The following is a 14,496-nucleotide window of genomic DNA, read 5'->3' as shown; positions in this document are numbered from 1 at the left end:
GCAGAACGCATATTTTCTTGGAACAGTAAGGTAATGGAAAGTTGTTGTTAACCATTGTGGTGTAATACTCTTCAAAGCTCTGCAATCAACCTGCAACATCACCCACCTTCAGCATCATGATAAGATGGTTCATTTTCTGTGGCTTGGTGTACAATGATGGGTAGGACACTGTCTCAATATCACAGTTTCTGCCCAGGAATCTGGTAATGTGTCTGAGGACTGTATTGAAGATGGGAAGCACCTGAAGAAAATGAGCAACCGTGTTTAGTTCAAAATAAACCAGTCAGGTAAACCCTCAGATAAGACAAGCCAGTGTTATTATTGTTATGCACACCAAAATAGCGGTTGACCCTATAGCACAAAATTCCTTTAAGGGCTATTTGCTCCTGCCTGCTTTCTTACACTAATAAACTAAGTAGAAAGCTATCACACAGAAAGAAAGAACCTTTTACATGTGTTAAGTGCGTAATTTGTCCCATTAACTAAGGTGTAGTTTTTTCTTTTTGTTGGCAACATTTAAACACATCAGGTCTAGACAGAAGCTAGTGCTAAAAAACAAACAATCAACTAACTAGTTTGGTTTGGTTTGTGGGGTTTAACATCACAAAGTGACTCAGGCTAGGAGAGCTATGAGAGACAATCAACTAACTACTGTGAAAAATACAACCACCTCAAATTCAGCTTGGCATTGGCAACAGAAGACAACAGCTGTGTGAGACTAGGTTTCTGAAGTAAAAGACCAAAAGAAATAAATTAAAAATTGAGGGGACACTTAAGCTCCACCATTAAGGTTTAGACACGATAGTGCTTCACACACGTTAAAGTAATTTTCTCAGTTTTTATTTTTATTTTTATATATTTTCCCTTTTGGCAGCCGAGCAATGATGTCAGCGGTAAGCTTGAACGCCATTCCTTAAAACTTGATTCATTCGATGCAATGCCGGGGGGGACTCTATCATTAATTATGCAATAGCGTTTCACACGCACGGTGGACATTTTTCACTTTTTTCTTTCATTCGCTGTGGATTTTCGCGTTAAAATGGACAACAATGCCGACACCGGCTTATCTGCGACACAGGGCCCTTACGCTCTCACGCAATGCAAGTGAGAACAGCATCTGTGCAGCTGACAATAATGATGAATGCATTCGCCACAAAGACATAAAACCTTGCCGCAACTCACTGTGTTCTTGTCGACATTGTTGGCATGGTACTTTTGCACCATACGGCCCAAGAGAAGCCAACACATTCTGTGCTCGGTCGCCTTGCAAATTTCCTGTGTGCAGATGCCCATCACCAAAGAACACAGACATCAACCACCTTTTTGTCAATAACACAAACAAAGCAATGTTGCTGTAGCATTTCTCTGACTGCTCTTTCAGTACAACTAAGAGCTTTAAATGAACCGCTGTTATACAAAGCACGACATCTGCTTTATTTTCCTCCCAATTTTTTATGCATTGTTACACATAGCTATTCCCACTATATATGTTAAGGGGTGATGGGGCTTTCAGCAAAACTACTTTAGTTCCTAATGTATTTGCATGAATTTTTTTTAGAACATTAAAAATAATTTTATGACTAGTCAGAAAAACTTTCACGGTTTACATACATCAAGAAAGTCGTTTTCTACTATTTATCTTTCATCTGAAACTTCTGAGAAGTCTGAAGAGTTATCAAAATGTATAAGGCTGGTTAAAGGTTTATTGCATTCCTACAAGCATCCTATGGGTCAAGACAAGCTAAAAATATTTTCAGTTTTCAGGTTTTTGTGATGCAATCCTTGTTGATCTGTTTACTCTTCCCCCCCCTCCCCGAAAACTATACAAGAATTTTAACTACTAAATTTGACAAAAGAAATATCTTGTCCTGTTATGTGGTCTTAGGAGTGCAACAAAAACAAACACAGTCAAAACAGATAAAAGAATAATAGAAAATTTTTTTTTTCCAAGGTGAGCATCTAGACAGAAAACTGTAACAGAAAAATAATGACTGTTCGAGCAGTTCTTTGATCTGTAAAGACAGCGTGGTTAAAGGAAATTTTTTAGAGTACTTTCCGGTGTATTTCGGCAGTGAAACTTCAGAAAAGCATATAAAATGGCTTGTAATTAAAGACTTTCATTTTTGAAATGCATTTGCAGCTTTCCTTGGCTATGTTCACTGTATGTGCATAAAGACTACCAGTGCTTTTTGAATCAATCTTTATATTAGACACCTGTACATTAATACCCATAAGGTGATTTGTATGTACTGAAATGAATAAAATATCAGTTACAGTATCGTTTATTGGTAGAAACAGTTGGTTAAATATATTGATAATTCATAATTCATAATTTACCTATTACAAATACATGGGAAATAACTAGTGGTGATTGTTACTGGAACGTGGGTTTTAACATCCCAAAGAATCACGTGGACTACAGTATTGAGAACTCCATATTAAGTTATTGAAAGTGTCAAACTAATGTAAATTAATTTAGGTTCTTGCATGACGCATGAGCATTCTGAGTTTTGGCCCCATCAGCGGCTGACCTCAATTTCTAGAAATTAGTGATAATGTTGAGATATGTACCTAACGCTCTGAAAGCATACAGCTGCAATTCATCTCGTAAACTGAGGCAAACAGGGCTATAAGTGCAGTCAAATAAACAGCACAGAGGCATTGCAAACTCACAAAAACTTCCTCAAGGTAACGCGTATCATTATTGCGCAAGAAACTCCAGGAGTGGAAGGCAAGTGGAAGGTAGGCATCATTCACGTGGCCATTCATCACGAGGTGACGGAAAGCACGCAGTGTTGGGACCGTGTTGCTCTGTATCAGCGCATCTTGTAGGAAGGACATGGCCAGTGCCTGCAGGTGTAACAAAGTGATTTTCACTCATCTTGGTGACCATGTGCAGCTAGTTCAAAAACGGCAAAGCAAAGCAATGTCTCATCTACACATTAGCTTTCCCGCACAAATCACTCATCAGGAAACAAGGACCACTAACAAATAGATAACTAAGCATGCATGTGAAAACGTGGCTAGAGCGCACTTTTCGTGATTTGCTTTTCTTTTTCCATTCTTCTCACCTATCCAAAATCCATTTGGCATGCACCATATATATATTTTTTGCACCCCTTGGCATAACTATCACACTAATTTTTTTGTCCTCCTCTAGCACTATGGATTGAAAACATTTCAAAATATTAAAAAGAAGCAAAAGGCAAGCAGAAAAACAACTTGCCTTCCATTTTTGAGTACACAAGTTTTCATCAACATCGACGTCATCTGGTCTGCGATCACAGTTTGCAATGGAATCGACGAAGCCCACCAGGTCATTAGACTTTCTCAGAAGCACCACAAGTTCGTGAAAGAGTGGAATCGTGAAGAGTCTGATCTCTGTTTCGGCTGTTTCGACAAGGTCAGCCAGCTTGTTCCTCAAGGAATCGTCAAGATTGGCCTTTTCGCTGCTGTCGAATTGAGCCAGCGATGGGTCTGGAGAGGGAAGGTGCTTGTAAGCAATTCCAACTGGCACGAAATCGAGAAGGTTGCCAAAGTCATTGGGGGCCATCTCAGTGGCTCCTTGCGACTTGAGGGTCATCTTGTAGCTATAATGAAAGAAAGAAAGTCATGCGGAAGGTCAGTACCACCTCACTGAAAACTCACAAAGCCCTAATTGTTCGACCCCTGAGGGTTGAACGTTGTTTGAGTTATTTGAACGCCTACACAGTTGACAAGGAGTATTGTGACTAGTGAGATTTATTTATTTGCTGATGACCAAAAAAGTACTGTAGAGTTGATGTGGCACAGTAAAACTGTGCCGACCTGATAGGGTCAGTGACAGCAAAATTTAACGCAGCGACATAATTCAACAGCCATTGAATGTTAGTTTTGCCAAAAAATTTATTTTCCATATTTCACTACAAAAAACTGTGCTTGAAAAGTCCTTTACACATTTTAATGGGTGTCCTTTTGTTTGAAAGATATTGTTACGATGCGGCAAGCCGATGAAGAAAGACGACAGAGCATGACCGATGGCATGAATATGTTAGCGGGCCTAGCGCGAGTGCTCCTGCCCACGCCACTGCCCACTCCTTCTTCGTTGCTTATCTGTAACAATATGAAAAATAAATGTACAGGGCTTATTCTAGTGAAGTCAACTGCTTGGTGTGACTATGCAGGCAACCATAGTGCGCAGCAAGATGGCAGTAGCATCGCAGACACGAGAGCAATACAATCCTGTTGTCCAGCAAAACTGGTAATAACCCCTTACCCACAAGGAATGTTCAAGTGAGGAGGGGGGGGGGGGGGGGGGGTAGTCTTCTATTAGCTTCCTTGGATACGCCTATTAAAGAAGTGGAGTGCACACTATGCACACTGTCCCCACACAACCTCTCTTCGTATAGCATCTATTGAACTGGTGGCTATACCCCAGCTTGAGATTTTTATTGTGAAAATTCCAACAGTCCTTGCCACCACCCCTCAAATCTTATAGTGAATAGGGCCTCTACTGGACTTGGGAATCTATTTCAACTCTACATTTCTAGATGATGCCCAGTTCTGGTTCGTCCTCTATCCCTGCTTTGCCGACCTACAGGAGTTTTCCTTGCTCAATTGAGTTCTTGCCTTTGAGTCGCGGTGAGTCATGCGATATATCATTTGTGATGTATATACTAACTCTGTATCCTGCTCTGCCCAATAAAATCTTAGTGAGTATTAAGTGCTTGTACGTCTTCTGTCCTGTGTTGCCTTTTTTCACGCCCCTTACTTTGCAAGCTTAATCTGCCAAATGTCTGCCATTCTACATGCCTACTATTACAGATTATGGAAGCAACTACAACTACAAACCTTCGTTGTCAAGAGTTAAATGGACAATGTGGAAAGCTCTCCCCAAAGCTGTAAAAAAAAAATAATTCTCCAGACCTCATCGGCTATGTTTATCTGGCAAAAAAACACGCGTTTATCTAATTGGGAACACTAGATTTGAAAATCCTTTTATCATCAATTTGAAATGGTAATGCCCTCACTGAAAAGAATGGGTTGCCATTGTTCTGAAGTGAACGACACAGTCTTTGGCATCCGTATCCGAAAAACTGATGTCGATTCACCTGCTTTACTTGTAAAACAGGCCTGTAGTGTCACCACTTATATTTCACTTCTTGGACTCTTCTAGCTTACAAAAGGTATTTAAGGTATTTGGTGAAGGTGGTCTCTTTGTCACTCGAATATGTATCAAAAACAGGCCTATTTGTCTTCAGTGTCCATTTAAAGCAGGAGCAACGTCCTGGATCAATCGCCCATAGTGGTACTTTGCAGGTTACCTCACTGCAGCACAATACGCTTCCAAAGTCACCTTGTTTCCTCTAGTGTAGTATTCAGGCCAATAGCAACATGTGTGGCATAACTGGTAGGACACACGGAAGTGATAATGTCAGCCTTGAAAGTGGCTTCACAAACATTCCTTTAGGCTTGCCACGTGGGCTGCATTTGCACCAGCAAGAGCCTTTTTGCAAATGAAACTAATGAGGAATAGTACTACTATCAATACACAAAGGGACATGACTGTTTCGATGCTTGAAAGAAACTTGAGGGAGACTTGTATCCCTGAATCACTGTCACAGTCCTCGAATAAAAAATTTACAGGTTGTACTTTTGCATGCACTAGCAAGCAGTTGACCTCAATAACAAGTGCTTGGTGGCCCGGGACAAATCCAAGTACGAAAGCATCCAGAGCAGTGTTTGGATACCACCAAACCACATTTAAATCAAAGTCAAGCCACTGTTAAGGCTAAATTTCAGGTGGCCCAGGTCAGATTTGAGTGCAACCATGTTAGGACATGCCAATGTATTATCCAATTTTGATAGAATTGTATTTCCGTCTCATCAAACATTATTTCACTGTCATGACAACACATCATTCCTCTATTGCCTCCGTATCATTGCCTCATTATCTCCTTATCACTTTCCATCACCATCTGAATGCCATTTTTATCCCTTTCATATCACATGGTTTTGATTTCTATCACTCATTAACACATATAGCAGCATTCCTACCTATTCTCCAAGTAACACATAAACATCTTGGCTACAAGGTTTCGTACTCGCTTCCCTTGAGTAATTCCTGGGTTTGAATCTACTCAGACAGAGTTTTTTTTCCTCGGATATTCTTCTCGGATGTATTCAAAGTATTATGTCTGGAATTTGTCATAATTAATTTGATTAATCAACATAGGTCTAATTGATAACAAAAAATCCAGTGCTATGCTATTTTTCAGCAAGAAAATTTAGAAAAAGGGCTTTGTCTTGCCGTGAGGAACCTATCTAGGAATCAGCATGACAAATTGCACATTGCCAGTGCCTTTCGCAATTTCTCCAGGCTTGATATAAAGGACCTATTCGAACCAATTTGATATGCTTCTGTAACTTGAGAACTAGCATGCACAATTCTATGAAACTTCGTGGTTTTTCATTTGTTAAAGTCATAAGCCTGTCCTGAAAATTTCATCATGATAACTTGAGAAGCAAAAACGTTATTGTTCTCTCAACTTTTGAGAGCCGTTTTCTCAGAATCAATTTTTTGCACAGTGTGGCTGCTAGGAAAAGTCATAGCTCAAGCACCGCTTATTGAATTTTCATGAGGTTTTTTTTGTCACATACCTAAGTAAATTTCTGAGGGCAAGACAATTCGTTATTTTCAAAATATTTCATTTGTAATTAGGAGCAGTCAATTAAAATATTGTTAAGTCAGGTGTAAATTTTAACACTGAATTTAGGGCTGTACTAAAATTTTTCAGAGAGGAAATTTGGAAAAAGGGAATTGTTTTGCCCTGGGGAAACTATCCAGGAATGACCATAACAAATGTCACACTGCTAGCAGATTTTTCAAATTCTCCAGGCCCGCCCCTAGGGACCTATGTAAACTATCTTGATATACTCCTCTAACTTGAGAACCGATGAGCCCAGCTCCATGAAACTTGGTAGTTCGTCAAATGTGTGTACTATGAGCATACTCTGAAAATTTTATTCAAATACCTCAAGAAGTAAAAAAGTTTGTGTTCAAGGGTAGCCTCCCCCCTTAAAGTGAAATTGCTAAATGCAGCCAGCAATGCTGACATATTAAAACTAGACAAGACATGAAGAAGGAGACATCCTATCTTTCCCTCTCAAAAAGCTGGGTAGTGTCAATGAGTACTAATTAGTCCATAAGAAAATTTAATTCCTTTTGCGACATTACGCCCTATGACTCTCCAAACAGATATGTATGTGCTGAAAAAGATGCCCCTGAAAGACATCACCCTGCAATTTCATGGAATGCAAGCCCACCCTGGCCAGCGAATGCGAGGAAAATTACATTGTGATGGGTGTTTACGGTGCACAAGCATTTAAGGGCTGTCACGTGACAAACAAACGGTTAGTAACGTTTCTTTGTTTGTCAAGAGGAGTGAAAGTTCTCAAACAGCCACAATTCATTTAAAAGATTTCCTTCCAGGTGTCTAGTAAGATATGAGAGATTTACAACTGCTTTTCCTGCTAAATGTGACACAGAGTGATAGGGTAAACCAGCTTTATGTAAAAATGTGAAGAAATTTTTTATCTTAGTTTCTCAAGTCGTTTTAAAACCAGCTCGTTAAGACTAACGTCTACATCTGTGCTGTAGCCACTACCAACTAGCTACAACAATCACCGGAGGCCAACAGACTTACAAGATGTTGGTTTGCACTGCAGTTGTGGTGCTGTGGGTGGATTCCAGCTTGATGGCATGCCTCTCGTGACACCGGAGAGACTCCAAATAGTCAGCGTTCTCCGAACCAACGTATGTGCAGTCAAGTGTAGAATTTATCACGTACTGAATGAAGTGCTGCAAAGAGGTGAAAAACGTAAATTTTATCCTACCCCATGTTTGTACAAAGCTACAAAAGCAATGAATTATTTCATTCACTGATATGTCGACCTTTACCTGATGACCTAGAAGACCAGTACGGTATAATTAATTAATAAATCAGCCAAACAATCACACTTCAAATGTCTGCTAGGGCTGTCTATATTGTTACAAGAATGATGTCAACATAAAAGGTTATAAAGTAATGAAATACAGAGGATTCAAGGCTAGCAAAGGAAACACAGGAAAGACAATGAATAGTGTTGGGAAGATTACAGACACAAGCGACAGGAGAAAAATGTGCCAAAGAGAAAATGCCTTTACTTTGCAGCTGTACTAGCCATTGCTACACTGCTAAGGTTTCCTTTGAAATGCCTACTCTTTAAAGGGAGAGGACACTGGCCAAAATATGTCATGAGATTATGGTGGAAATGAAAAGATCTTGACTCATATAGTACAGATCAAGCACTACATATCAAAGAAAAAAGGGTATATTATTTCAATTTGCCATTGAAAATCGCATAAAGGCAAGAGAAGTGACCTCTCGTGGAGAAATGCTGTAGTACCCCACATGACTATATATCATGAAAACATCACTGATTTTCAAAGTGCACAGTATTCTTTTTTCTACCAGGAGCACTCAACATGTTTTGTCATATCTTATGCTCTCCGTTAGGTTCCTCAATAAAAACTACTCTTCCTTTTGTATTGCCAATCATGTGCCTTTAGAATTTGTTGCCAGATAGCGCAACAGTGTTTTGAATTCCTTGGATGAAGCGGTGACCATGGCCGACTAAAACTTTTGTCAACAAGGCACATGTTCCTGCGCTGTAATTGTGTTGAGCGTGGAAATTGAAATTAATGTTGCTCTGCATTACAAACATCTAATTACTGTCTTGATGGGTGAGATTTATATTTGGTTTTGGTAAGTCTTTTCTGCTGACGCCTAATCGTCATTGGTGTTGCTGCTCACGGTTTCCAGCATCAGACTACATAAAAGTGGGCGCATGCACTAATAAAAAAGATTTTCTACGCGTTTTTAACTAAAGCACTATAGAATTGAGCACTTTACACAGACAGGTTTCCATTGCGGCGAAAAAAACTGATGCATAAATTCCAGTTTCTGTCCCTTGAAGTATGGCTGGTGTTCACCGGAACAGATTGTTAAACCCTGTGCATGCCTCAATCTCAGAAGTCTCTGAGAGGTCTGTGCAGGAATGATATGATGTTTCAACCCACAGCGAGTTTAAAATACCCAGTCACAGTTATGCTGACATCAACACCTTTTAAAAGAAGAGAGTATTTTGACCATATGTCGAAAGCTCTTTGAATTTTCCACTTCACACGCCACACGGAAAAACTATTCATCTTGAATATTACGATTTTGCACACATTCTGGTCATTACTCACTTAATTTCAACCTTTCGATAAATTCCAGTCAACGTGCTCACAAATGATGTATTGTGTACTCAACAGTAAAATTCGTCGGCTTTTAAATGTTGGAAAATTCTTATAATTTTAGTAAGGGTGTGCCAATATTGAAATTTTCAAATACGAATTAAATATAAATATGAAAAAAAAAAGTGCCTTCAAATATCAAATAGAACATGGAATATATGATGAGAGAAAAAAAATAAAAATCTAGCAAACACTGTTCATCATGCTTATTTCAGAACACATTTTAAAATACAACTGCACAGAAGTATATATCCTACAGAAATATTCAGTATAAATTTTATACAGGATTCCATATACCAGTTTTTTTTACAGGAAGAACCTGCATGAGCCCCGCCGGGGTGGTGCAGTGGTAAGACGCCCGACTACTGTGCCGGAGTTCCCGGGTTCGAACCCAACCACGGCGGCTGCATTTCGATGGAGGCGAAATGAAGTGGCGTCCGTGTGCTGTGCGATGTCAGCGCACGTTAAAGATCCCCAGGTGGTTGAAATTACTCCGTAGCCCTCCACTACGGCTCCCCTTTCTCTTTCCACTTTCACTCCCACCTTTCTCCCTTTCCTTACGGCGCGGTTCAGGTGTCCACAGAGCAAGTGTGACAGATACTGCGCCTTACCCTTCCTGTGAACCAATTATTTTTTTAAGAACCTGCCTGAAACCAGGCGAAGTTCTCATACCACTGTCGGACACAGTAAACTCAGGTTCTGCCTTCAAGGGACTAGAAAAAAATATGTCTGAATTAACTGAAAGCTCGAATTGTCAAACAGGCCTGAAAAAGTGTTGAAAACCGTTTGCATCACAGTAATTTTACATTACGGATACCTGTGCAATAGACATTTGCATTTCAGAGGAAGTCAAAGTGAGAAATATGTTTTTTCCCGGTCTCGTCAACTGCTTTGCATTGCGACTACTGTCAGAAAGGCCCTCTTCATAAAATGGCCCTGTCACGTTTTCAGGATGCTTCACTGCACAATCTACGCGATCAGTCATTGTGGTGAAGCGTGCAATGCGGGAGAACTGTGGTGAATTTTCGGTGTATTCGGTAATTTTCAAATATTCGGAAATCCCGAATACCAGTTTTTCGAACACGAATCAAGTATCAAATATAACCAATTCGAATTAAAAATTTCGAATATTTGGACACCCTTAAATTTTAAACATTGTTATACCTGGCATGCCGTACCCACCAGTTTATCAGTAAGCAAAAGCTTTCATGTTCATTAACGCAGCTTCTCTGGGATGGAATGCTTGGGGACACAGGTTTTGTACCGAAAGCTACACTGCGGTAGGTTTTCAAGACCTCGGGTGGCCGCAGCTAAGTCGTGAAGATGCGTAGCTACGAGAAGAACACGAAGAGGCGAAGAAGACGAAGAGGAAGAATGCTCAGTCACCCACAGCTAATGCTTTCGCTCCTGATTTGGTTAAGCAGCGTTGACTCCTTCTCATTTTTTGACCTCAAGCCAAGCAGACTATGCATGTTAGCCATGGCATTTTTTGGCTAAGCTATCCTTGTGCCATCAAAGTAAGCTCATCACTATCATCAACTATGCATAGCATCCAAATCGCACTGAGAAACGAAGGCTCACCAAGTTCCATATGATGGCCCAGGGACTCAGGTTCCAGTCGGGTCTCTCGGGGTAAGCGCAGTGAAGCATGTCCTTTGAGCTGTGGGCAGTCCTCAACTCAGCCCCAGGCCACATTTTCCAGGGGCAGGCCCCATGAATGTCAACATGCTACAAAATGCAAACCACACTGAAGATGTTAAAAGGCAGCGTCACTCTCTTGTAGCAAGGAACAAAAGTAAAAAGTGCGACAGAAACAAAATATATGTTCTAAAAATGTGACCGGAAGGCTGGTTCTAGCAGATTATTCTCATGCAAATATCAATTTGTTGGGTTGCATGCCTTGCATTCAAGCAGAACTTCCTTTGTTAAAATTTGTCGTGCTAAAATCTGACTGCCTGTATAAGTCATCAAATCTGAAAGGCTGTTCATACCCTAGAGTAATTGGCTGAGAAGATGCTTTCAATAAGGATGAGGCAACTCAGGACTTCTTAAGAGGGAATGCAAAAACCTATGTGTTCTCAGCTGCATTTCCTTTGCGTGTTTGCATCAGTTTTGTTGCTGCATTTGTCAGCACATCACCTGACATCCATTGATGGTTGACGTAGAAAAAAAAAATTTTCTGGTGGTCCAAGGGGGGCCATATTTTAATTTACCTCTTGTGGGTAGTGCTTCATGACTGGTTCTGCTCGCTCATGTGACCTCTATGATGTCATTACTGTCTTGACCAGTCGCAATTTCATCTTCCACAGCTGCAAAATTTTGGCGTGACGAGAACTCTAATGCTATTAAATTAATAAATGCTAGTAAACAAGGCCATGTAAATAAATTTTAGCAATAAGATAAAAACTGGAATACAAAATAAAATGCATTTGGGTTCTTCTTTCAGGCTAGGGGAGGGATGGGCGCTTTCAGAATGACCACCTCCTTGCTAGCGTTACATACAAAACCAAGCAAATTCACTATGCATCCGGTAAACCAGATTAATTTTAGGAAAAAAAAAAAGTGGCTTGCGGATGTTTCATCTATTTTATGACGCTACAAAAATAGCTCAATGACAATGTTATATCTAGCGTAATTAAACAGTTGCTTAAATGCTATGTTGAATATTTCTAAACTCCGGAAAGGTAACTTTCATGTAAAGAAGTTTTTTTTGAAAGCCCTTATTAATGCACAGAAAGTACACTTTTACCAGCATGCTGCTGCGCTACAACAATTCTGTCAAAATTGAACTGCAAAAGAACACACATGCAGATAATGATGGCTTCTACAATGCGCACAGACAAGAGTTAGGAGCAGGAGAATCACTCGATCAGACAAACACAATACGAAAAACCACACTATCATTTTTTGTCCAGAAATGGCCAAACGATGCAGGTGTAGTCGACACAGTCGTTAAGCAAAAACAATGGAACAGATTTATTGTCCCTTCGTTTGACAGCACTCGCTCGCACGGCGTACAAAACACACACTGCCGGAAAAGGGTCCGTTTTGGCGACGGCATGTTCCACTCGGTCCCTCTCAACACATCCTCTCCCACCAGATGTCCGAGGTCGGAATGGCCGAGTAACCCGAGAACGGCTTAGCAGCGGAGCAGAGCTCCTCCTGTAAAGTCCAAGGTGGGAGCCCAGAGTGGGTTCGTGGGCCAAAAGTGCGTAGCATCTCTGTCGACAACATTCGGCCATCCTTTTCTTTTCAACCGCCCTCAGTTGGAATGGGGTCTTGCGTTTTCCCTTTTTTTCCTTACTTGTAGGCTGCTTGGCCGTCATCGCTTTCGGTGTCTTCTGAAGAAATCACCGCTGGCCGCGGTTCCCAGTGTGAAGCGCCTCATCCGGTCCACCACCACGACGCCTTCGTAGAATCGTCGGGTACGCTGTACTTTGGGGAAGTCTTGCACTTTGTATTGGTCGTTGAGAAACGTTTCCACGACCATGTACGGTCCCCTGTACCTTAGACACAACTTGCGCGACTCTCCCATTAAAACTGGCTCCCTTTCGATCAACACCATGTCGCCTGGTTGATAGCTTGGCACTGTCTTTCGTCGCTTGTTGAAACTTTCTCTCTGCTTCTCCTGGTCCTGAGGAATACTGTCGATTGCCGTCTCCCGTAACTTAAGCAGGCTGTCGTCAAGCTTCAGTGCGATGGCGTCATCAACTGGGTCTCCCGTCACGTTTCGTGGGCAAAAGTTGAAAAGCAGACTGAATGGCAGTACTTCTCGAACTGTCAGCTGTTGTAAGTGGTTCCCTGGTCGGTGATCAATTTTCGTGGAGCCCCGAAGATGGCAAGTTCTCTGAGAAAACCCTTTGCATAGTTTGACGCGGTGTTTCTCACAGCACGGATGATCACAACTTCGTAAAGCCACAGCCACAAAGATGTGTGTATTGTCACTAGTGTTGCAGATGAATGGGCCCAAGTGATCCATATGGATCGTGTCGAATGGCACGGCAACTTTTTCGGTGCTGTGCAGCCTGCCCGTTTTGGAAGGAGCTTTCCGATACAAACATTCTAGGCAGCATGAGATGTGTCGTTTAACATACTGTCACATCCTTGGAAACCAATATTTGCTTTCTAGCAAGACCATGGTTTTGTCAAATGGGAAGTGTCCCACATCGTCGTGACACCATCTCACTATTTGCGAACGTGTCACTCGTGGCACCACCCATAGCAAGCACTCCTCATTGTTGTTGCATGATCTCCTGAAAAGCACGCCTTCCACCAGGGCATACCCCTTTCTTATGCGGTGCACTTCTTTCATCTTCGACAATCCCCTCAAGGTGTCTGAGATAGACTGTAACGTTGAGTCTGTTTTCTGTGCTAGCATTAACCAGTCGTCATCGGTGAGCTCCGTTATAAAGACATTAATGCCTCTTGCAACATCAATCTCTTCAGCTTCTGAAGCAGGCATCCTGCTGAGGGCGTCAACATGACTCATTGAAGCTCCCGGTTGGTGTTCTACATCAAACATGTATTCTTGTAGCTTCAGGTACCACCTGCTCACACGTGGCACCAGATATTGCTTTGGCAAGGCAGTCCTAAGAGAGTTACAGTTGGTAACAATGAGGAACTTGGTTCCGTACGGGTATGGCCTAAGCTTCTCAATAATCCATACAACCGCTAACGCCTCAAGTTCGTACCAGTGGTAATGCTCCTCGTCTCTTGCAGTGCTATGGCTGACATGCATAATGGGGTGCATTTTACAGTCCGCTTGCTGCTGCAGTAGCACTCCTCCGAGACCAACCCTGCACGCATCGGTGTGTACTTCCGTCTTCACTCCATGTGCGTAAAGTGCCAGTGTTGGCTTGCTCATTAGGTGTCTTTGCAGTTCCCCAAATGCAGCATCTTGACTGTCATTCCAGCACCAGCACTATCCCTTGCAAAGCAGGGTCGTAAGTGGCTTTGCTAAGCAAATCTGGCCACAAAGCATCTGAAATAGCTGCAAAGGCCCAAGAAATGTTGGAGATTGTGGATGTTTGCTGGTGTAGGAAAATTAGCAATTCCTTTCAGCTTGAGGCTGTCGGGGTTGATGCCCGAAGCCGAAATCTCGTAACCCAAGTAGCTGATTTTCTCTTGGAAGAACGAGCATTTTTTTCAAGCGCAATGTAAGGCCAGCAGCCTGCAGG

The 14,496-nt window shown here is 41.6% G+C and overlaps 1 protein-coding gene across 1 annotated transcript in view; it reads right to left on the bottom strand.

The window, feature by feature from the left end:
• LOC146180717 (uncharacterized) overlaps window positions 1-14,496 on the bottom strand; it is a 111,928-nt gene that overhangs the window by 84,469 nt on the left and 12,963 nt on the right. The window contains exons 6-11 of the mRNA XM_084576112.1: window positions 10,901-11,047; window positions 7,686-7,840; window positions 3,227-3,590; window positions 2,674-2,850; window positions 1,183-1,275; window positions 107-241 (exon numbers count right to left, since the gene is read on the bottom strand). Coding sequence (XP_084432238.1) covers window positions 107-241; window positions 1,183-1,275; window positions 2,674-2,850; window positions 3,227-3,590; window positions 7,686-7,840; window positions 10,901-11,047 — 1,071 coding nt within the window. The remainder of the gene's footprint in view (window positions 1-106; window positions 242-1,182; window positions 1,276-2,673; window positions 2,851-3,226; window positions 3,591-7,685; window positions 7,841-10,900; window positions 11,048-14,496) is intronic.

Source organism: Amblyomma maculatum, chromosome 8 (genome assembly GCF_055883805.1).
Source record: "Amblyomma maculatum isolate TAMU_Amacu chromosome 8, ASM5588380v1, whole genome shotgun sequence".
In the NCBI taxonomy this organism is placed as follows: Eukaryota; Metazoa; Arthropoda; class Arachnida; order Ixodida; family Ixodidae; genus Amblyomma; species Amblyomma maculatum.
The sequence above is the reverse complement of the archived record's forward strand: the minus strand, read 5'-3'. Positions and strand labels throughout refer to the sequence as shown.